The 21,748-nt window shown below is 40.3% G+C and overlaps 1 protein-coding gene across 5 annotated transcripts in view; it reads left to right on the top strand.

Moving 5' to 3' along the window:
* MTOR (mechanistic target of rapamycin kinase) overlaps positions 1 to 20,766 on the top strand; it is a 75,762-nt gene extending 54,996 nt beyond the window's left edge. For 4 of the 5 annotated variants that reach the window (XM_077190155.1, XM_077190152.1, XM_077190153.1 and 1 more), the window contains 24 exons: positions 701 to 826; positions 1,466 to 1,597; positions 4,615 to 4,730; positions 6,390 to 6,507; positions 7,354 to 7,560; positions 8,411 to 8,511; positions 8,839 to 8,935; positions 9,458 to 9,556; positions 10,086 to 10,208; positions 11,137 to 11,319; positions 11,913 to 12,047; positions 12,450 to 12,624; positions 13,242 to 13,377; positions 14,042 to 14,189; positions 14,827 to 14,949; positions 15,466 to 15,548; positions 16,513 to 16,585; positions 17,111 to 17,185; positions 17,678 to 17,813; positions 18,120 to 18,185; positions 18,328 to 18,408; positions 18,688 to 18,768; positions 19,193 to 19,298; positions 19,782 to 20,766. In XM_077190155.1, the coding sequence (XP_077046270.1) occupies positions 701 to 826; positions 1,466 to 1,597; positions 4,615 to 4,730; positions 6,390 to 6,507; positions 7,354 to 7,560; positions 8,411 to 8,511; positions 8,839 to 8,935; positions 9,458 to 9,556; positions 10,086 to 10,208; positions 11,137 to 11,319; positions 11,913 to 12,047; positions 12,450 to 12,624; positions 13,242 to 13,377; positions 14,042 to 14,189; positions 14,827 to 14,949; positions 15,466 to 15,548; positions 16,513 to 16,585; positions 17,111 to 17,185; positions 17,678 to 17,813; positions 18,120 to 18,185; positions 18,328 to 18,408; positions 18,688 to 18,768; positions 19,193 to 19,298; positions 19,782 to 19,797 (2,736 nt within the window). In that variant the 3' untranslated portion in view covers positions 19,798 to 20,766. The remainder of the gene's footprint in view (positions 1 to 700; positions 827 to 1,465; positions 1,598 to 4,614; positions 4,731 to 6,389; positions 6,508 to 7,353; positions 7,561 to 8,410; positions 8,512 to 8,838; positions 8,936 to 9,457; positions 9,557 to 10,085; positions 10,209 to 11,136; positions 11,320 to 11,912; positions 12,048 to 12,449; positions 12,625 to 13,241; positions 13,378 to 14,041; positions 14,190 to 14,826; positions 14,950 to 15,465; positions 15,549 to 16,512; positions 16,586 to 17,110; positions 17,186 to 17,677; positions 17,814 to 18,119; positions 18,186 to 18,327; positions 18,409 to 18,687; positions 18,769 to 19,192; positions 19,299 to 19,781) is intronic. The other variant, XM_077190154.1, reaches the window with a different exon arrangement.
* The last annotated feature ends 982 nt before the right edge of the window (positions 20,767 to 21,748 follow it).

The raw sequence follows: 21,748 nt of genomic DNA, 5'->3' as shown, positions 1-21,748 counted from the left end.
ATTCTTGGATGTGTTTCAGCCTCAGGAACTTTCCTCCTCTTTCCATGAGAGGATATCATTAGACTGCAAGCACTGAGCTGCCTGCAGATTGTGAGAGTCAGGGTCTGAACCTTCCTCACACACTGCAGTGTTCAAGAAATAGACTCCTATAAATCCATGGTGAGCCCTGTGGCAGGGAAGAAAGATGCATCTGACTCCATGTTGTCAGAAGGCTAATTTATTACTTTATTAAAGAATACTATACTATACTAAAGAATACAGAAGGGACACTTACACAATGCTAGAAAGATAATAATGAAAACTCGTGACTCTTTCCAGTGTCCTGACACAGCTTGGCCCTGATTGGCCAAAGAGTGCAAACAACTCCCAGCAGAATGCAATGGAACAATCACCTGTGGGTAAACAATCTCCAAACACATTCCACATGTGAGCACAACACAGGAGAAGCAAATGAGATAAGAATTGTTTTCCTTTTCTCTGAGGCCTCTCCCTGCCTTTCAGCTTCCCAGGAGAAGAGCCCCGTGTGAAGGAATCATGTTCAGGGAATGTGAATGCCACAACAGGCAGTTCCTAATGTCTGCTGTGAATTATGGGCAGAGAAGTCTCTATCTTGATGGAAGTCCCTTCAGATTCTGAACCAAGCTTCTGTGCAGTACACTGGGGACCAAACAATAACAAATTCTCTGTGTTTTCCTCTCAGGGCTGTCAGCGAATCGTGGAAGACTGGCAGAGAATATTGATGGTCCGATCTCTGGTTGTGAATCCTCATGAGGACATGAGAACTTGGCTCAAGTATGCCAGCTTGTGTGGCAAGAGTGGGAGGCTGGTGAGCATTGTCAGGCTCTGTCCTCTTCTGCAGGTTTTGGGATGATTGGCTTTGCTGTGCTGCTTCAGCCTTGAGCATTCCTAAATGCTTCCATTGCCCTGGTGGGATGGGCTCTCCTGTGAGGAAGAAACTAGTCAGAAATTGTTGAAATGCTGAAATTGTAACCAGCATAAAGTTCATGCTTGTAGCCAAGGTTATTTTTGTGGGATTGATATTGTACCTGAGAGCCCCTGGGCCAATTTTTCATTGCATGCTGTAACTGGAAGTTTTTATGCACTACTGGAGATTATTAATAATAGCTCTCTCTGCTAGAGCAGAGAGTCAAATCTAGAATGTGCTGTTACTGTTGAACATTACAGTCCTATTTTAACATTCATCACAAAATTCATCACCAAATACTTGAAACAGAGACTTTACACTTTCTACTGTCTTCTGAAATGAGAATCTAATGCTCTGATCCAAAGGAAGACATGGTTTATCATGTGGTATTCTGTGAGTCCAGGGAGTCTGCTGTGTCTGTGTTGTATCTGGAGGGTCAGATGTACTTTTTCAGTGTAGGACAATTCTGAGGCAATATGAGCCAGAGGTAACAATGACCATTATGTTATAACCTGCTTTTTGTCTCTGCCACTTCTCCAGGCTTTGGCCCACAAGACCCTTGTGCTGCTCCTGGGAGTGGATCCCTCTCGGCAGCTGGATCACCCCCTGCCCACAGTGCATCCCCAAGTCACCTATGCATACATGAAGCACATGTGGAAGAGTGCCCGGAAGGTACAGAGCAAACTGCTTTGGTTTTGCTCAGGCTTTGTGCACTGCTAGCTCTTCATGGTCCCAACAGAACAAAAGCAAAGCTTGATATTTTCCTTTTGTTCCCCTGAAATAGAGGAACTAATTCTTTTCCTTATTGTTACTCAGATCATAAGCTTTTTATTTCCACTAAAACTCTGTAATGCACAGAAAACCTGGCCCTAATTTTCTTTCAAATATGGAAAGATTCTTTTTGCTAAACCAGTAGCTGGTACCCAAACAGGATTGCAGCCAGGATTAATGGTCAGTAGCAGCTCTTTGGTCCTGTGTAGGTTTTCTGCTTGACTTTTCATCCACTGTTTTGATTGCTGGGTCTCTACACTGTACCTGTGCTCAGGGTCACATGCAGAAAGAGGGAAGTAAAGGGGGTTTATAACCAGTTTTAGAAGTGTCCTGAACAGTTTGCTGAGCAGAACTGATTGTTACTAAAGAGATTATTGGAAATTTCTAACTGAAAGGCAGCTGAAAAGCACATAGAGTTTGTCATGGGAACACTTTGGCACCAGAGAGCTCAGGGTGAATGTTTTTGACATTGCAACACAGGGAGAATTTACGTAATCAAATCCAGTAAGCTTCAGACTGGATAAGTTATCTTTTTTTTTAATATACATTAAAGCCTCCATTTATCCTCATATTCTGCCACATCTTTATTTTTTCTGCCTTGGGATTGCCAGCACTGGAGCAGAGCCATTGCTGTGGGAACATTGCCACAACTAACTATTCTTTATTTGAATTAAAAAGGCAAGAGGAGCTGCTGCTAAGGCCCTGTTCTGTTGGCTCTGTAAAACAGTGAAATTCCTCTTACCCTCTTCAATAAATGACCCCAGAAGTATGTGGGGTCTCTGCCTGTCTCTGTGAGGGGAACTGTGTTTTGTGGTGTTTGACTTGTGGTCAGGAAGCAGATGGACCTGGTGCAGTGGTGGAAAGCAGAATGAGAGAAGGCACAAAGATTAAGGGGGTAGGAGAACGTGTCTAAAATGAAGTGTTGGGAGAATAAATGGACCCCTTGAAGATGAGGGAAAACTGATACCAAAATAGATGATAAATAATACATAGTTACACCTGGTGATGTGTGTAGTTTTATGTAACTGTGTGTGTTCACTTCATTTGGTATCCTAAGTAAGAAGCTGCTGATGTAGGCTGGTGTGGTGGGAAATGACCATTTTTTCTACTCAGCAGTTCAGGGTTCCTTTGTTGGCCTAAAATGGCAGTTTTCAGTACTTGTCAAATCCAGCAGGGAAAAAAAGCTGGCATCTAGAAGGAAACCAGCCACATGGCACTTGCAGAGCTCCACAACAGTCTTCTTAAACAACAGATCAAAATTTATATGTCAACCCTATTACATTTCTTCCAACACAGACCTTTGCCAGCAGCTGCATTCTAGGCCATATCCCACAGAAAGGATGCATACAAACTTAGGAATTTGGTTGTTCTGGAAAACTTGCAGCTTTCAGTCTTAAGTGCTCCATCTGTCGGTTTATGGCCATCAGTTTTCAATATTAATGGAAACTGAAGACCAGATTGTTGGGTGTATCTAGATATGAGAGGGGCACATAAAAAGATTCTGTAATAATTCTGTTTGGCAATATATTTTGTCTATTTTTAATGGATGTCTAGCATAACTATTTGTAAGACCATTATTTACACCACACCCCAGTCCCTTCTGTCTGGGTTACAGCTCTGGAATGCACAATATTCATGTTATGAGTATGATCCTTTCTTTTCTTTTATTTCACCCTAGGTAATACTCTTTTTCCTCACCACTGAGTTGTGCATGCTGATATTTGAACAGGATAGATGAGGCATTTGAGCTCAAGTGGTTTTTGTCTCTAACATAGCTCATTCCTATAGATACACAGAGGTAAATTAGGTTTCCAACTGCACATTCTGCAGTTCCTAACCTGAAATGACCTTGCAGATTGCAGGAGCTTTACTCTTAATTCTTTCCAGTGAAGCGTGCATGTGTTTTTCTGAAGTCTTTATTCTTGGGTTCTCCTACCCCAGAATACTTTCCAAGGAATTTTAAAAATATATTTTCCCTCAGAATTTGGTAGGGAAAGTTGTTTTACCACGACTGCCCTGTATAATATTCTGTCAAAGGAGTAATACACATTTGAACTTCTTCAATAACTTGAGGAGAAATCCAGACTTTAATTCGTTGAAACAACTCATGGTGTGTACTTCAAGCCCAGACAAAGCTGAAAGGTTAGGAGAGAGAAGATCAGAAAGCTGCAAGTTTTCCTTCAGGCATTATTTTCTCAAATTGCCATGGGTTTGGTTTTTTGTTTGGTTTTTTGGTTTTTTGATTTGGTTTTTTTTTTTTGTTTGTGGGGGGTTGTTTGGGGATTTTTTCTATTGTAGTTTTGGGTTTGGATTTTTGGGGTTTTTTTTTGTTGTTTTTTTGGGGGTTTTTTTTGTCTGCCCATAGCATATTATAGGTAGGCTTCTCTGGATTTGTGATCCTGTCTGTTCAGGATTGTCCTGCTCAGATACAGTTTGTAAGCTATAAACATTTGATTGTCACAATTGCCAGGCTAAGTGCATGCTCAGCTGAAGAGGAGGTATCTCTGTATCTCACACTGTGTGGGCAGTATCAGGACATCCTCTGCTGTTGAAGCTTTCTCCCTGTGCAGGTGACCCTGTTGCTTTGGCAGAGTGCAGTTCTTGCACATCGTGTGTTGTGGTCAGTCATACCTTTGGTTCTCTGTATGACAGTGAAGGTGTGCCTGGCATTGCAAGGATGCAGTTATTTGTCCCTCACTTTAGCAGTTTCAGAGACAATAAGAATCTCTAACCTCTTAATTCATTTAGACATATTTAAAATACAAAGTGACTTTAGAGGGATATTAACAGCTGAAAAGCTTTGAAAGCAAACAAAACCATATCTTTTTATTGCTCTGAAAATCACTTCTACATTGTTTTTCTCCCTTGAGAAATGGTGTTTAAGGCCTGTGGTGCTGACTGCCTCCATCCCTTTGCAGATTGATGCGTTCCAGCACATGCAGCACTTTGTGCAGACCATGCAGCAGCAGGCCCAGCACGCCATCGCCACTGAGGACCAGCAGCACAAACAGGAGCTCCACAAACTCATGGCACGGTCAGCACGGGGCACCCTTTAGCTCTAAACTCAAACTGAAGCCCCTCCTGAAGTGCAGGGTCCCTGGGGGTGACACATTTCAGACAAAGCTCAAAGCTTTGATTAAAAGAACGGGGTTTCTCATTTAGCTGCTTTGGTGTTATGTGGTGGTGTTCACAGGGGTCCCAGGAAGAGGGAAGAGATGAGGATCTGACTCCATGTTTCAGAAGGCTGATTTATTATTTTATGACATATATTACATTAAAACTATACTAAAAGAATAGAAGAAAGGATTTCATCAGAAGGCTTGAAAGGAAAGGAAAGAATGGAATAACAAAATCTTGTGACTGACCAGAGTCTGAAACAGCTGGGCTGTGATTGGCTATTAATTAGAAACAACCACATGAGACCAATCCCAGATCCACCTGTTGCATTCCACAGCAGCAGATAATCATTGTTTACATTTTGTTTCTGAGGCCTCTCAGCTTCTCAGGAATATAAATCCTAAAGAAAGGATTTTCCATAAAATCCTGTGACAGCATTACATTCTTATCTACCATGTAATGTTCAGTAAATGTTACTGGAACACATCAGCCTGAACAAGCTTATATTTCTTGCTGGTGCCTGGTTGTATTTTTCCAGCCCTGGGCTCGTTGGCAGAAGCAGAGCTCTCAGCATGTCTGTTTCTCTGCTTTTCAGGAGATTTGGTCACTAGGAAAGAAGCACTCCCCACACAAGCCTGGCACATCTGTGTTAATGCACAGGCTGCCAAGCACAACAGCAGTGCTTTGGGCAGTAGGTGCCTAGCATGTGATGGTCTCTTACAATCCTGTTGCATAAAAACCCTTTCTTCATTTTTCTCTGTGGATCTGTAGGTGCCAGATCTATTTTTTTCAGTTTAAATTGAAGATTGCATAGTGCTTTCTATTGAAGGTTTGCTTTTTTTGAAGGGAGGTATGCACTCAATTTGCTTTTATGAGGATGGGAACCCTTGGTAAAACCATTCTCTTATTTTTTTCAGTGACTATAATGAAAAACAAATTTGTAATGATTTGCATACAGTATTTGTCTTGCACAATGCTTTCTGGAAAACTCAAAATACAGAAAGGACATCCATGTCCTAACTGTGGCATTTAAAGCCTGCTGAGGGAGCAAAGTATTAAGTTTTGGGCAAACCTTGACAACCCCACCCTGCTGCAGTAAAAATATGTTGTTTTTCCTTTCCTCTAGGAGGGAATGACTTCATGGGGTTCTGGCTGGGGGAAGAACAGTTCCTCTGTGTTTGCATTGTTTGTTTGTCAGTGTTCTCCCCAGAAGGCTCATTCATATGGTGCTCAGGACAGCTCAGCAGCTCATCTGGATGATTTTATCACCACACACTGATGAAGTCTTTCAATGTGGCTGCTACCTACTTCTTACATTTATTTTATAACTTATACAGATGAGGAAAAAATGTTTGATCCCCACTTTTCCTCTTAAATTAAACCTTCAGCTAGTTAGTTCCACACTACAAGCAAGATGGAGATATTTTGAATCTTGCATCCACCCTGTAGGAGAGGCTACCTGACTGAATTCCCCACATGGAATGTCTTTTAAACTCCAGACACCAAGTTAGCCTTTTAATCCAGAGGATTTGTTTTCATTTTAGGTTTTGAATCAATAATCCCTTTGCTTACCTAGGTGTTTCCTGAAACTGGGTGAGTGGCAGCTGAACCTGCAAGGCATCAATGAGAGCACCATCCCCAAAGTCTTGCAATACTACAGTGCTGCAACGGAGCACGATCGCAACTGGTACAAGGTCATTACAGAAAATTTCCAGATCCATTTTATCAAATCCCACAGTACAGGAAAGGAAGGTGTTCATTGGAAGACCTCCCTTGTTACTGCCAATAGGATTTAAAAAAAAAAAAAAAAAAAAGAATCAAAAAAACCAGAGAAAGTGGCTCAAGGTAACCATGAGATTTTTGTTTAGAATTTTAGCTGGTTGGTAAAACTAGGCCACAATTCAGTTTCTCTTCTTGGTTTTGGGACTCTCTCCTGTTGTTAGTTAGCAATGAAGGAGAAAGAAAATGGAAAAATTTAACTTGTTCTCAGTCAGGATACTTGAACAAGGAAAGTAGCCCTGTTGTTAATTCTCCTAAGAGCCTTTGATTTTGTGGTTGTGATATTTCAATTAATATTTGGTGCCAGATCTTCTCTGGGGCAGCCATCTCCTGTATTTTTCTCATTACACATCCCCTAGTCTTAACATACTAATTTTCCTTTTAGCCTTTGAAAAATTAAGCTATATGCAAATATCATTTAATTTTTGGTACAGAGCTCATTCACTTTAATATTCAATACGGAGCTCCAGGTCAAGAACAAAACATGATATTATTTAAGATAATAAGACAGTTCAAATGTCTTATTATCTTAAATATATAAATATATAAATACTCTATTTCCTATTTAGGCATTATGCTTCAAGAAGCATCTTTGCTTAGTAGGATCCTGCAACAGCCTATTTCAGTTAGAGAAATCAAAGCATTGTGTTGTCTGCAGAACATTACTTACTTTGCAGACACAGAAAGGTTGGATTATATCTAACACTTAGGAAGTGCCAGTTGCAGAAAGGAGTCTGACTTGTGTTCTGTCCTGTTGGCAGGCCTGGCATGCCTGGGCAGTGATGAACTTTGAAGCAGTGCTTCACTACAAACATCAAAACCAGGCCAGAGATGAGAAGAAGAAACTCCGTCACGCGAGCGGAGCCAGCATCACCAGCGCCAACACGGAGGGCAGCAACAGTGAGAGTGATGCAGAGAGCACTGAGAACAGTCCCATCCCATCCCCAGTGCAGAAAAAAGTCACTGAGGTACCCTCCTTCCTCCCTCTTCTTCTTGAGACGTTGGTACTTTCTGCTTAGACACAGGAAAAAAAATCATAATCACTAAATTAACACAAATTGTTATTAGCTGTGACCTGAAGGGGCTGTCATAGGGGTACTGTGACTGTGGTCACAAGGGTTTTCAGGATGAAGAAGAGATGAGAATGTTGACTCCATGATCAAAAGGCTTGATTTATTATTTTATCATATATGTTACATTAGACTATACTAAAAAGCAATAGAAAGGAAAAGGTTTCTTCAGCAGCTAGCTAAGCTAAGAATAGAAAAGAATGAATAACAAAGATCTGTGTCTCAGACAGAGCAAGAGCCAGCTCTGCCATGAGTGGTCAGGAAATCCAAACACCCACAGGAGACCAATCATGGGTCTACCTGTTGCATTCCACAGCAGCAGATAACCATTGGTTACTTTTGGTTGCTGAAACTGCAGCTTCTCACAAGGAAAAATCCTAAGAAAGGATTTTTCATGAAAGATGTCTGCGACAGGGTACAGGGCATTAACAAATTCTTCTGGTTAGGCCCTTCATGGAAGACTCTGAGGAATCTCTTTCATTTACCTGTTATAGTAAGGCTGAACAAAGTGAAGTGTAAAACCCCTTCACAGCATTTTCCCTGCCATGCTGAAAGACCTTTCTGTAGTCAAGCAAAACATAAAATCCTAGGAGCACCATGTTCTGTGAAGAGTAGGAGCAGAAGTCAGCTACAGTGGGGATTAGGTCTATATTTCCACATATTTTTTCCTCTTTCCCCTTCTTGAGTTAAGGATTCATGTGGGCTGATGTGCTTGCATAGAACTAATGCAGCAATTTCATTCCCAAAGGATTTATCCAAGACCCTCTTGATGTACACAGTCCCTGCTGTCCAAGGTTTCTTCCGATCCATTTCTCTGTCTCGAGGAAACAACCTCCAGGACACTCTAAGGTACATAATAAAGCACACAGTAAATGAAATCCAGCTGATAAGAGCACAACAGAAGGTTTCAGATTAGGTAGAACATTATTTCTGCTCTTTTTTGTTATGGTTGAATTAAGTGAATGCTTTGGTCCAGGCTAATTTTTGTTGGATGGATTTTCCCTTTTTTCTGAGGGTTCTGGGAAGAAAAGTTCCTTGTAAATAGGTTTGGGGGTTTTTTTATTTGTTTGGGGGTTTTCTGGTGGGGTTTTATTTGTTGGTTAGTTGGTGGGTTTTGTTTTGTTTTGGTGGTGTGTTTGTTTGCTTGTTCCTAAGAAAAGAATTTCTCCTTTTCAGAGTCCTTACTCTGTGGTTTGACTATGGTCATTGGCCTGATGTGAATGAGGCTTTGGTAGAAGGAGTCAAGGCAATCCAAATAGACACTTGGCTGCAGGTAAATAACACATAATATATTTATATATTTATATTTATATATATTTTTACATATATATAATATATATTATATATATTTTTATATATATTATATACTAATATATAATATATCATATTAATATATGATATTATATAATATAATATATATTAAATATATATTATATATTTATATATAAATATATTATATATAATATAATGTATTTATATTATTTTATAATAAATATCATATTATATATTATATTTATATAATATATAATTCCTTTATTATACTATATTATTCTATACTGTGTATTGTATAGAATAATATAGTATAATACAGTATATAGTGTAATATAGAATAATATAGTAGAATAAAGGATATAGTGTAATATAGTATAGAATAATATAGTATAATAAAGTAACTAATTAGCCTTCTGCTATCAGTGGAGTCAATTCCCCTCACCATTCTCCCCCTCTCTGGGGCTGCCTGCAGGTGCCCCAGGCAGGAGTATCAGGAGTGTTTATTGTCCCTCTCCTGCTGCAGGTGATCCCCCAGCTGATTGCCAGGATTGACACCCCTCGGCCGCTGGTGGGGCGCCTCATCCACCAGCTGCTCACGGACATCGGGCGCTACCACCCGCAGGTGAGCCCGGCCTCAGGGCAGGAGCTCTCAGTGCCCGCCCAGGGAGTCACTGCAGTGATGGCAGCGAGGGTGGGGACAGTTTCTATTGCTGCTGCCACCTCAGCACTTCTTATAAAAAGGGAGGGAGGTGAATGAGCCATGCAGCCTGGGAAGAACTCTTTGTCTAATGTGATTGAATGTCTGCTGGGCAGTGCAAATCACCTTAAATGTCTAAGAACCTTCCTCACAGGTTTTATGGAAATTTCTTTCCATAGTGTGGAATATCACAAAATCCTATGACCTGTTTTTGTTCTTCCAGTTTGAAAGAGGCTCTCAATGTCGTTCTGCTATTCAGTGAATTAAAGTCTTGACAGCCTGTTGTTGGATCAGAAGACTTTCAGTAGTAAATTCCTATCACTGCTTTTCACAAGCAAGCTTGCTTCTTCCTGTTGATCCCTAAGGCTGCTGTTTGTTAATGCTTTGCTAATTATTTAAGTTTATGTAGCTCTTCTTGGGGTTCTAAAGTATTATTGGTTGCTGTCCCTTGCAGGCTTTGATCTATCCTTTGACTGTGGCTTCTAAATCTACCACCACTGCTCGACACAATGCTGCAAATAAGATCCTGAAAAACATGTGTGAGCATAGCAACACCCTGGTGCAGCAGGCAATGATGGTGAGTGCTCAGTGTAGCATTAAGTGTGTTATGTTGGATGGATGGATGTCAGTTCTAGTAACACAAAATGACTATTCATTGTCAATTCTCTGCAAGTGTAATTAATTTAAGGTATTTGCAACTGGTAGAAATTACAGTATTCGTGTAATTTCCAGAGAATGCTTCCATTTTACTATAATTCACACACTGAGTTTTTGTGTTTCCTTATGAATAAATTTAGAGAAGAAATACATGAAAAACCTTTGCTCCATAAAGAGGTGGTTTTGCTTAATGGGAAGTAGAAACAAAACTTACTGAGCATAGCATAGAAAGAGTATTATAATTAATTTGATAAAGATTTTTATGAATAAATGAAAAATAATGCTTTCAGGCCAAGCTGCATAAGCATGTAGAAAATTTCAAAGGTAACAAATAAGGTGAGAAAAGCCTGGTCAGCTTCTTACTGAAAAAATGTGCCATCATTATGGTTATAGAAAATTTCAAAGGAAACAAATAAGGTGAGAAAAGCCTGGTCAGCTTCTTACAGAAAAAATGTGCCATCATTATGGTTATAGAAAATTTCAAAGGTAACAAATAAGGTGAGAAAAGCTTGGTTGGCTTCTTACAGAAAAAATGTGCCATCGTTATGGTATAGAAAATTTCAAAGGTAACAAATAAGGTGAGAAAAGCTTGGTCAGCTTCTTACAGAAAAAATGTGCCATCATCATGGTTATAGAAAATTTCAAAGGTAACAAATAAGGTGAGAAAAGCCTGGTCAGCTTCTTACAGAAAAAATGTGCCATCACTATGTTAGTTCTTGTGGCTCCCTCTGGCTTCCAGGAACAAATATTTCATAACATTAGAGAAGAGAGGAGTTTTGCAATTTTAAGTCAGCAGCCAGTCCCAGGGATTTCTTTGGACATTTAATCTTTTTTTCTGTCTGAAACAGGTGAGTGAAGAGCTAATTCGTGTGGCCATCCTGTGGCATGAGATGTGGCATGAAGGGTTGGAAGAAGCATCTCGTCTGTATTTTGGAGAAAGAAATGTAAAGGGAATGTTTGAGGTGCTGGAACCACTTCATGCAATGATGGAGCGAGGGCCTCAGACTTTAAAGGAGACATCCTTCAATCAGGTATCAGCAAATGGCCCAGAGCTGTTCTTCAGGACAGCCACCTGCCCCAGATGTGTTACAAGAACCTTTGCCATTTAAAACAAAAAGTGAATCTCTTGGCACTCATTCTGTTAGCTGCAGATTTCATTATTGATGTTTGTCTTCAGATCTGTGTCACTTCTGGTGACTATAAGATGCCAGATTGCCCTGGAGTCTTGTATTGGCAGGGTGTCTGATAGGGACTAAAAAAGGATGACTGCTCTGCTGTTAATTATTCTGCTTTGATCACAGTAAACACTAGCACAGATAACAGAGAATTCACTGAGCTTGTAAGCCTGCTGTTAAAGGGTGATTCTGAGCATTCAATTCCTCCTATAATGAAGTCTACTTGTGAGCAATGTTGTTTGATAAATTCAATGCAGATCTTGGATCAGGAATTTCTGGATCTGCTATAAAAAATGCTATAAATTTCTGATCTGCTATAAAAATGTGAGATCAAGTATTTGTAGTGCAATTTGAAAAGAGACTCTGATGATCTTTGTAGGTGTTAAGTGGTCTCCACCTGTTACACCACAGCCTGTTGAAATTCATTTTTCTGTTGTTTGAATCCCTAGGCCTATGGCAGAGATCTCATGGAAGCTCAGGAGTGGTGCAGGAAGTATATGAAATCAGGAAATGTCAAAGATTTAACTCAGGCTTGGGATCTCTATTACCACGTGTTCCGACGTATCTCAAAGCAGCTGCCGCAGGTGAGGGGGGAGATTCAGATCTTTCAGATCTTTTGTGGGTCATACAGTGCAAGCTGTCAATACCAACCTTTGCTTTATGTTTGCTGGTTATTCAAAACATACTAATTAGGTATTCTGGAAATAACTGCATAGGGTTTGCTGCAAATTTGGTGTTTATGTAGCACTTCCTGCAAGTACCTGAAGTATTTTGGTCACGACCTGAACTGTTTTAGGTCTCTTGACAGCATGAGCTCTTCAGGTGCTTCTGTGAAATTTGAACTGAAGTTCTAAGGGGTTGTATTTCTTTTGGTTTTGGTAGCTCACTTCTTTGGAGCTACAGTATGTGTCACCAAAACTCTTCAGGTGCTTCTATGAAATTTGAACTGAAGTTCTAAGGGGTTGTATTTCTTTTGGTTTTGGTAGCTCACTTCTTTGGAGCTACAGTATGTGTCACCAAAACTCTTAATGTGCCGGGATCTGGAATTGGCAGTGCCAGGAACGTACGACCCCAACCAGCCCATCATACGGATACAGTCCATTGCTCCTTCACTGCAGGTCATCACCTCCAAGCAGAGACCCAGGAAGCTGACACTAATGGGTAAGAGAGAGCAGTTTCCACTTTGTTATTCCAGTATTTCAACAGTTGTTGCTCTTAGGTCCAATTATGTATTTACCTGGTAAAACCTGTACAACTTTTCCTTTCAGATGAAGTTTTTCTTAATCTGTCTGATGTAGCCATGATATTTTCTGAAAAATCCTTTCCTTAGGATTTCTTTCTCCTGAGAAGCTGAGAGGCCTCAGGAACAAAATGTAACCAATGGTTATCTGCTGCTGTGGAATGCAACAGGTGCAGCTGGGATTGGCCCATGTTGGTTGTTTCTAATTAATGGCCAATCACAGTCCAGCTGTCTGGACTGTCTCAGTCAGTCACAAGCCTTTGTTATTCATTCTTTCTTTTTCTATTCTTAGCCAGCCTTCTGATGAAATCCTTTCTTCTATTCTTTTAGTATAGTTTTAATAGAATATATATCATAAAATAATAAATCAATCCTTCTGAAACATGGAGTCAGATCCTCATCTCTTGCCTCATCCTCAGACCCCTGTGAACACTGTCACATTCTGACTGCCATGATTTTCCAGTTTTGGGTGCATATATGTTTATTCCTGTCAGTTTATTCAATGAGAATAAACTTTTGTGCCCTAATTCTTTTGCAGGAAGCAATGGGCATGAGTTTGTATTCCTTCTGAAAGGCCACGAAGACCTTCGCCAAGATGAAAGAGTGATGCAGCTTTTTGGCTTGGTCAACACTCTGTTAGCAAATGACCCAACTTCTCTTCGTAAAAACCTCAGGTGTGTGCTCTGCATAATCACTGAAAATGCTTGTGCTTATGTGACTCCTTACACAGGTGCAGCTTTGCAAGTAAACCTTGACACAAGCAGTGGTTTTGGGAAGAGATGGCAAATCTTGGAACTAAGCTAATTAAAAAGAAAACCAGCGCTCATAGAATTCAAACATGGAGGAAATGGATCAGAGGGGATGGTTTGTTTTATTTAATTGAAGTGCTATCTTGTAAATTGTTATGGTCTTTGAAGCAATGCCTATTTCAAGACACCTTGAGCACTGCCTTAGGAGCCTGAAAATGGGGTTTTGCCAAAGATTTTTATTATAGTCACTAAATAGCTTGGTGAAGAGTCACTGACTGCAATTCTGCAGTGTCTTTCAAGCAAGAACACATCAAATATCATGTTCAAATAACAGATCATTGTGGGTGACATAAATATACCTTCTGAAAGCAGCCTTTCAGTGAAAACCACATAAACTTTGAGCTTGTCTGCAGATTACCTGACAACAATCTGTGCAAAATGGATGTTTGAAGTCTGTTTGAAAAGACAAGCAGAGCAGCTATTGACAATTTGGACCAGAATCAGATTTAACAGTAGTTGTTTTAAGCATCTCAAATATTAAGTCACGATATACAACAATTTGAGCTGTGATTCTCCATTTTTCCCATAGCATCCAGAGATATGCTGTTATTCCACTGTCCACAAATTCAGGCTTAATTGGCTGGGTGCCCCACTGTGACACCCTGCACGCACTCATCCGAGACTACAGAGAGAAGAAAAAGATCCTGCTCAACATCGAGCACCGCATCATGCTCAGGGTAAGGGGCAAAGCTGGCACAGGGTTTGCTCCATTCTTATAGCACACCAGTGTTTTAGTGAAGGAAAATGGTGCAAGGCTTCTTCCTCTGCCTCTTTTCTGGTTGTGACAATAAATAAGAAATATTTAGCTAAGAGTTCGTGATCACAAGTTGTTGCCATTTGGTAAGTGAGGTGTGTTTGGAAATGTGCATGGCTGTGAAGTGCTCATACAAGGTGCTGTGCTGCTGGCATTCCAAACATTGTGTCTAAGCAGCAGGACCAAATTTGGACAGATTGGAGAAACTGAACAGGACTAGAAAATTTGAAATTTCCTGCCAAAAAGGAAAGCGTTTGCCAGCCCTGAAGACTTATTTGGATAATGGTTTTTTGAAAAATACTTACCTGTGCAGTTTTTTAGTTAAATGGGGCTGTGGGCTACTGACTTTGTGGATACTAAATCATTGCTATCCCATTTAAAAACAATTCTTCACTGTTGTGTGATTATCTCACTGTGTTTGAAACATACTGGTCAGTCTACAAATAATTGAAGTATAAACTTGATATGAAATTATTTATGATTACTGTGTTTCTCACAGTACAACCAGCAGCTACTGGAAGTGGCTTTTTAATTTGCTGAATGTCACTTCTGAATTATAGATGGCTCCAGACTATGACCACCTGACTCTGATGCAGAAAGTAGAAGTATTTGAACATGCTGTCAATAACACAGCTGGGGATGACCTTGCCAAACTGCTGTGGTTGAAAAGTCCAAGCTCAGAGGTGAGTGCAGCACACAAGAACTGGCAAACAGCAGAGTGTGTAATTATCTTCTGTGCAGAATGAGTGAGAGATGGAGTTTATTTCTCCTAAAGCCCAGCAGAATCACTGCAGAACATGGATCCACACATGTATCCCCACACATGTATCCCCACACATGTATCCCCACACATGTATCCCCACACATGTATCCCCACACATGTATCCCCACACATGTATCCCCACACATGTATCCCCACACCAGGGGCCTTCCAAGGCTCAGAGCACAAGGCTGGAAATTTTAGTCTCCATATACTCTGCAGGGAGAGCAAAGCAGAAGCCCCAGAATATATTCTCTTAATAACTCAGACATCTAACTCAAGGGCACAGAGTGTTTGAACCCCCTGAAACTTAGAGAGTATCCAAGCATATCACAGTTCTGCTTTGTGCAAAACACAAATGGTTAATGCCTCAATTATAATCCAAACTGAAGCATGCAACATTCCTGCCTGGCTTTTTTTATTTTGTGCCCACTTGTAGGTATGGTTTGACAGAAGAACAAATTACACCCGGTCCCTGGCTGTGATGTCAATGGTTGGGTACATTCTGGGCCTTGGGGACAGGTAAGTAAAGCTGTAAAGGTTTCTTTGCTTTAAAAGCACAGATTGTGAAGGCCTGTCAGTTCATTCCTGAATCTGTTCTTGTGATAATGTCTTCCATTGTGGTTACTGCTGAGTTGTAGTGATGCCATCTTTTAGGTCTGTATTTTATATATATATATATATATCTGCTGTTATTTTCAGCACTACAGGTATGAGATTCAGTTTGTGTATCTTGAGTAAAAGTAAGAACTTCTTCCTTTTTGAAGTGAATACACATGGAACTACATTATGGACCACAAGTTCTAATTTTGCCATTTTGCAGAAAGGGAAATCTTTTTCCATCCATTTTATTAACAATATAACTTCCAAAATACTTTTGGAAGACAATGTATATTTGATTTTAAAATCTGTAATGCAAAACCAGCTAAACCCTTAAATGTTTTAATAGCAAGAGCTCTTATTTCTGAACTTTAAAGTCTCTAACACGAAGTTATAAACCTTTGAAAATTGAATTAAGACAAAATTGGAAGATGTAAGCATGAATTCAGCACTGTAGTTTTGCTAGTCTGGATTGATTTTCTTCTCTGTTGGTGGTAAAACAATTTGTGTTACTTCAAGTGCAGCATAATGTATTACATTTTTCTACACTAAAAAAAAGAAAAATCATAAAACAAGTGGAAAAATTTATCCTAACTGAAAAATAAACATCCATAAACATCCATATCCAAGACATGCACTGATCATTCTTGTCCAGGAGGTTATTTATCTTCCAAGGTGAGAAGATCTCTTACTTGTGAGAGGTAATTACAAAATACAGTCAGGAAGGTTTCCTGTTCATGCTGAGATTGAAGATCTCAGACAAGCAAGCTACCACTGGCTGTTCTTGTTCATGGAGATAAATTTATTGAAGCTGCTGTGATTTACTTTGGGTTTTTTAATGGTCTGTCACTGATGGTCTGGTTTTTTTTCCACTCCTTCACCAAAGACACCCTTCCAATCTGATGTTAGACAGACTGAGTGGAAAAATCCTGCACATCGACTTTGGGGACTGTTTTGAGGTAAGTCCTTGTATTTGGACATCACATTTTCAGTAACATTTCACATTTTCTGGTGGAGCAGAAATTCATCTATAAGCCAGGACAAACTGACCTTGAAGTCTGATCCTGGGCAAACCCTTTGGCTCTCTTTTGAGCCTGCCTTTATCTGTCTATAAAATAATAGACACTTTATCTCAGAAGCATGTTCTGGGGATTAGCTGATCTCTGGAACAAGCAAAGAAGTGTTAATGGAAGTTTCTTGGAAGTGTCCATGAAATTTCACTTCCATGAAATTTCTTGGAGCAATTTAAGCTGCTGATAGGCAGTCTGAGCTGCTGGGCACATGCTTGAGTTTTCCCTTGGTTATCAAGTTTATCATTCAGCTTCTCCGAGCAATTTGTGAAAACTGAGGAACATAAAGCTGTGACTTTATTTCCTATTTGGAAGAAAACCTTCAAGATTGTAGCAAAAAGATCCCAGTACTTAATACCTTTTAAAAAGTAAGTTAACTATTAATTTACTTGTTCTCCATCATCATGTGTTTAGGTTGCAATGACAAGAGAAAAGTTCCCTGAGAAGATTCCATTTAGATTAACAAGGATGCTGACAAATGCTATGGAGGTGAGCATTCCCTCTGACTTGGAGGGGACTGTTCCTAGGGAAAATGGCAACCATTTCTCAGTTTCTCCTGTATTTTTTTTGTTGTGGCTAAACTTTATCACTCCTTAAGAACCTGAGGTGTTAATACTTCAGCTTGGTTTTCTGTGAGTTAAAACATCACCTGTGATACCTGCAGTACATTACAGTGGAAAGCAACTTTTTAGTTAGAAAATAAACTACCCTGAAATTCCTCCAATTTCTTAGGCCTTCCTTAGTTTTTCCCCATTCCAAATAGCTGTTTCTATCAAGCAGACCCAATCAGTTGCATGGTACTTTACAAAGATCATCCTCATGGACAAGAGAGCTTCTTAGTTTGTAATTAACTTATGTCTTGTTCTCTTAATGAACAAAGCATAGAGAACTCCAGTTCCAAGCTACTTCCTGCTCCCTGAGTGTTGGGGTTGTACTTGTAGAGTGAACAAAGGTGTTGATTCATTTCTTTTTCTTGCAAAGGTGACAGGCCTCGATGGGAACTACAGAATCACCTGTCACACAGTGATGGAAGTGCTGCGTGAACACAAGGACAGCGTCATGGCTGTGCTGGAAGCCTTTGTGTATGATCCCTTATTGAACTGGAGATTGATGGACAGTAAGTGATTCTGATAAAATGGTGACAGCAAGAGAATATGCATCCAAGAAATCCAGCAGCCTGAGATCCAGAGTGTTTTTAAACAATCTGATTAACTGGTAGTTTGCATGTGCTATTTCTGCGTGCACACAGTTTTAGGGATTTTAATATGAAATTACAGCAGTGATTAGGAGATGGAAATTATTTTCAGGTGACATCAAATCTGGAGAAGGAGAAAGGCAACCAAATCTGTATTGTTTGTGGACAAATTTGCTGTGAAACACTGAAACTCCAGTTCATCCTTTCCAACTCCTTGTTTTCTTGCAGCAAATACAAAAGGCAATAAGCGCTCACGAACAAGGACAGACTCCTACTCAACCAGTCAGTCAGTAGGTGAGTAGAAAAGATGGAAGATGTCACAAATATGCTCTTCAAATTAGCTGATTAGCAGTCTTGCTAATGTTTCCAGAAGAATATTTCAGCTGCTTTTAAGCTTCATATTTCTGCTTTTGTGTTTTCATGTTGTTTTCAATAGAAATGTTGGACAGTGTGGAATTGGGCGAGACATCCCATAAAAAAACTGGAACCACAGTGCCTGAATCCATCCATTCCTTCAGTGAGTTTCATTGTTGTTTCTATACTGATCCAGAAACTGTTCTTAGATCAGAAAATTTTATCATGATCCAAATGCAATTATATGAGATGGGACAGATAGAGTCTCTTGTCAGCATAAAAATGATCTGTGTTCTCAACTCCCACAAAGAGTTGTATCTGTAGAAAATGCATCTAGGTTTGCTCTCAAAGTAGTGTTTGGAAAGGACACATCTAACAGCAGTACAAATGTTTTTATTGTTCAGATGAAGTGCTTATTCTGTGTCCTATTTCTCTCTTTTAGTAGGAGATGGTCTGGTGAAGCCAGAGGCTCTAAATAAGAAGGCAATTCAGATCATCAACAGGGTTCGAGATAAGCTCACTGGTGAGTGTTTAGTTTTGTTTATAGAAAAGAAACTTAAAATCTGATGGATCAGCACTATCCTTAGTGTTTGTATTTTGTATTAAACCTTTAATTTAACCTATTCTGATTAAGTGGATGAGGCCATTTTCCTGGTTTTGTCCAAAACCCAAGTACTGTGCCTACATTTAGATACAAATAAGTCAGATTTGAAAAGTACAGAGGTGTTTGTAACTACAAAGACTTAATATTCTACATGTATTAGCTTGTTAGTGGAAGTAGAATTTCTACTGTCCTGGCTTCATAGTTAGCAACATTTAGTTGCAAAATTTTACACTTTTAAAGTTTATAAGAAACTACACCCCACCTGCCAAGTAATGTACTTGAAGGGATTAGGACCAGGATTTGTGACTCCTTTCATGGTTTTTTTCACCCTTTAATTTCAAAGGTCGAGACTTCTCTCATGATGAAACTCTTGATGTACCCACACAAGTAGAACTGCTCATTAAACAAGCAACTTCCCATGAGAACCTGTGCCAGTGCTACATTGGATGGTGAGTTTGTCACTCAGCTAACCTGGCAAAACTCCTCTGGAATAGTCTGAGCAGGGAACTGCTAAAGAGAACCTCACTTGAGCAGTTTATTTGTAGGAGCCACAGCACATACTGCACCTGATCTGGTAGATTCTGCAAGCCCATGCAATAGACATAGGCAGTCTCTAGGAAATTTGCTGTTGTAAATAGTGACAAGGATTTTACATTTTAAATGTTTGAAATAAGGAATGTGGTGGTCAGTGCTTTCACTGAAGGATAAAACAAAGATGATTTAGTGTCATTTTGAGAGTTAGATAACTTAGAACTATGCTTAAGGAAATAGATCTCTTTCCTGCTAATGTTTAAAAAGTGATAAAGATCACCTGGCAACTTTGCCTGTGCTCAAATGATGCCTAGTTTGTATGGAACCTCAGTCCTTCTTAGTGTTGTCTTTGTGAAACTACCTGCAAGTCAACATTATTACAATATCTTTATTTTCTTTAGGTGTCCTTTCTGGTAACAGGAGATTCCAGAGTATGCACAGCCTTTTATTCTGGAGGCTTTTTCACTCCAAACTTGCTCTTCTACAAACACAAATTGAACGTTGGACTGAAATACAGCCTTTGTCAAATATTTTTAAATGTAAATGAAAAGAGATATTGTATATTAAAAGTTGGTGTAAGCCAATGTATAGCTGCTGTTGGAAAAACAAGCTGTCTGAAACAAAACACTTGATTTGGGTTTCCAGGACAGTGAAGACTGATTGTACCACAGATGTCCATGGTTCCACTTTGTCTTTGGGGAACTGGAGATCCATTGAAAATAACTATACGGGTTTTCACTCACTTTGCAATGTAACTAAGTAACTTGCAGATTAATTATTGCCCTGGTCATTCCTGTTGATGTGGGTGCAGTGAGCTAAATGCGCTTGTGCAGGAGGCTTCGTTTAGGTTTGGGGGGAGCTGCATAACTGGAAAGAAAGAATTTTAAGTAGAATTTTACCATTGTTTCCTCCTGTACCTTGTTTTCAAACTTGATTCTTGCCCCAAAATTGGAAATTGTCTATCTGCTCATTACACTAGTTCAGGATTTGTGTTTCTGACTAGATCAGGGTTTTGAGCACATCCAAGATTTGAAAACCTTGAGCCTGAGCAAAGTCGAGGTGCCTCTGTGCAAAGTGATCAGTGGCACATTGGATGCAGGGTACAAATAAATACCACTTAGGAGGCTCCTGCAGTGTCTGGGTTAAAAAGCAGTGTTGGGAAATAACTAGGGAAAGTTAGGGTTTGGCACAGGAGGCAGATGGGGGAGAACTGGTTGTAATTTGAAACAGAAAATAATGGTTATTAAACATGAGGTTGAAGGTGAAGTTATGATTTATGAATTAAAAATATTAAAAACAATGCACAAAATACAACAGAGTAGCCATGTTTAGATGCCATGTTGTATTTGCATATTTTTGTGCCAATAAATTACATCAAAATGTAAACACTTTGGCTGTGTTCTTGTTTATTCCTAAGTCTGTTTTAGGCAGGAACAGGGAAGCAGATTACAATTTTTTTAAGGTTCCTGTTGCCATTGATTTGTCTTTTTGTACATCACTTCGGGTCATTGGCTTTATTTCCCTTCTGATAGCAGCTGAATGAAGTCTGTCAGTTGTATAAACAAACTGTGACCATGCCACCCCTATATTTTTGTTATCTGTGTGATAAGAACATCAGCTTCATTGGGCTCAGGGGCACAGCCTGGAGTGTTGGACAGGATTCCCTGGGCTTCCCCAGCTGCTTGTGCAAATGTTGCACTCCAGAAATGGGAAATGGGGAGGTGGCAGTCATGAATTTGCATATTGCCTTTTGGGTATTGGCCCTTGCCCCTTTCTGGGCATTGGTGTGGCTATCAAGGGCACTGGGCACCACGAGATAAGAAAGATTATTAAGCCCCTAGAGTGTACAAAGAAGGGATGTGAAGAGCCTGGAGGGGAAAAGGAGCCACGGAGGGTCCTTGGTCTGTTCAGCCTGGAGGAGACTGAGGGGAGACTGATGGCAGTCTGCATCTTCCTCGTGAGGGGAAGAGGATGGGCATGCACTGATCTTTGCTCTGTGCTGACAGGACAGGACCAGGGAACGGCTGGAGCTGTGTCAGGGGACTTTTAGGCTGGATATCGGGAAAAGGAGGGTGGTGGGGCACTGCCCAGGCTTCCCAGGGCATGGGCACTGCCCAAGGCTGCCAGAGCTCCAGGAGCGTTTGGACAACGTTCTCAGGTACAAGGTGGGATTGTTGGGGTGTCCAAGAGCTGATGATCCCTCTGGGTCCCTTCTGCTGCTGGGTCCCACCGGTGGGTGTTTGTGGGGGGAAAGGCCGAATGTGCTGCAGAGCAGCCCGGCCGGTCCGGGCGGTCCTCAGGGCTCCCCTCAGGGCCTTCCTCCCATCCCACAGGGGCCTGTCCTGCCCCGTCCTGCCGCTGGAGGCGC

The sequence above is a fragment of the Agelaius phoeniceus genome, chromosome 24, assembly GCF_051311805.1.
Source record: "Agelaius phoeniceus isolate bAgePho1 chromosome 24, bAgePho1.hap1, whole genome shotgun sequence".
In the NCBI taxonomy this organism is placed as follows: domain Eukaryota; kingdom Metazoa; phylum Chordata; class Aves; order Passeriformes; family Icteridae; genus Agelaius; species Agelaius phoeniceus.
This window is presented reverse-complemented; position numbering and strand designations above follow the sequence as displayed.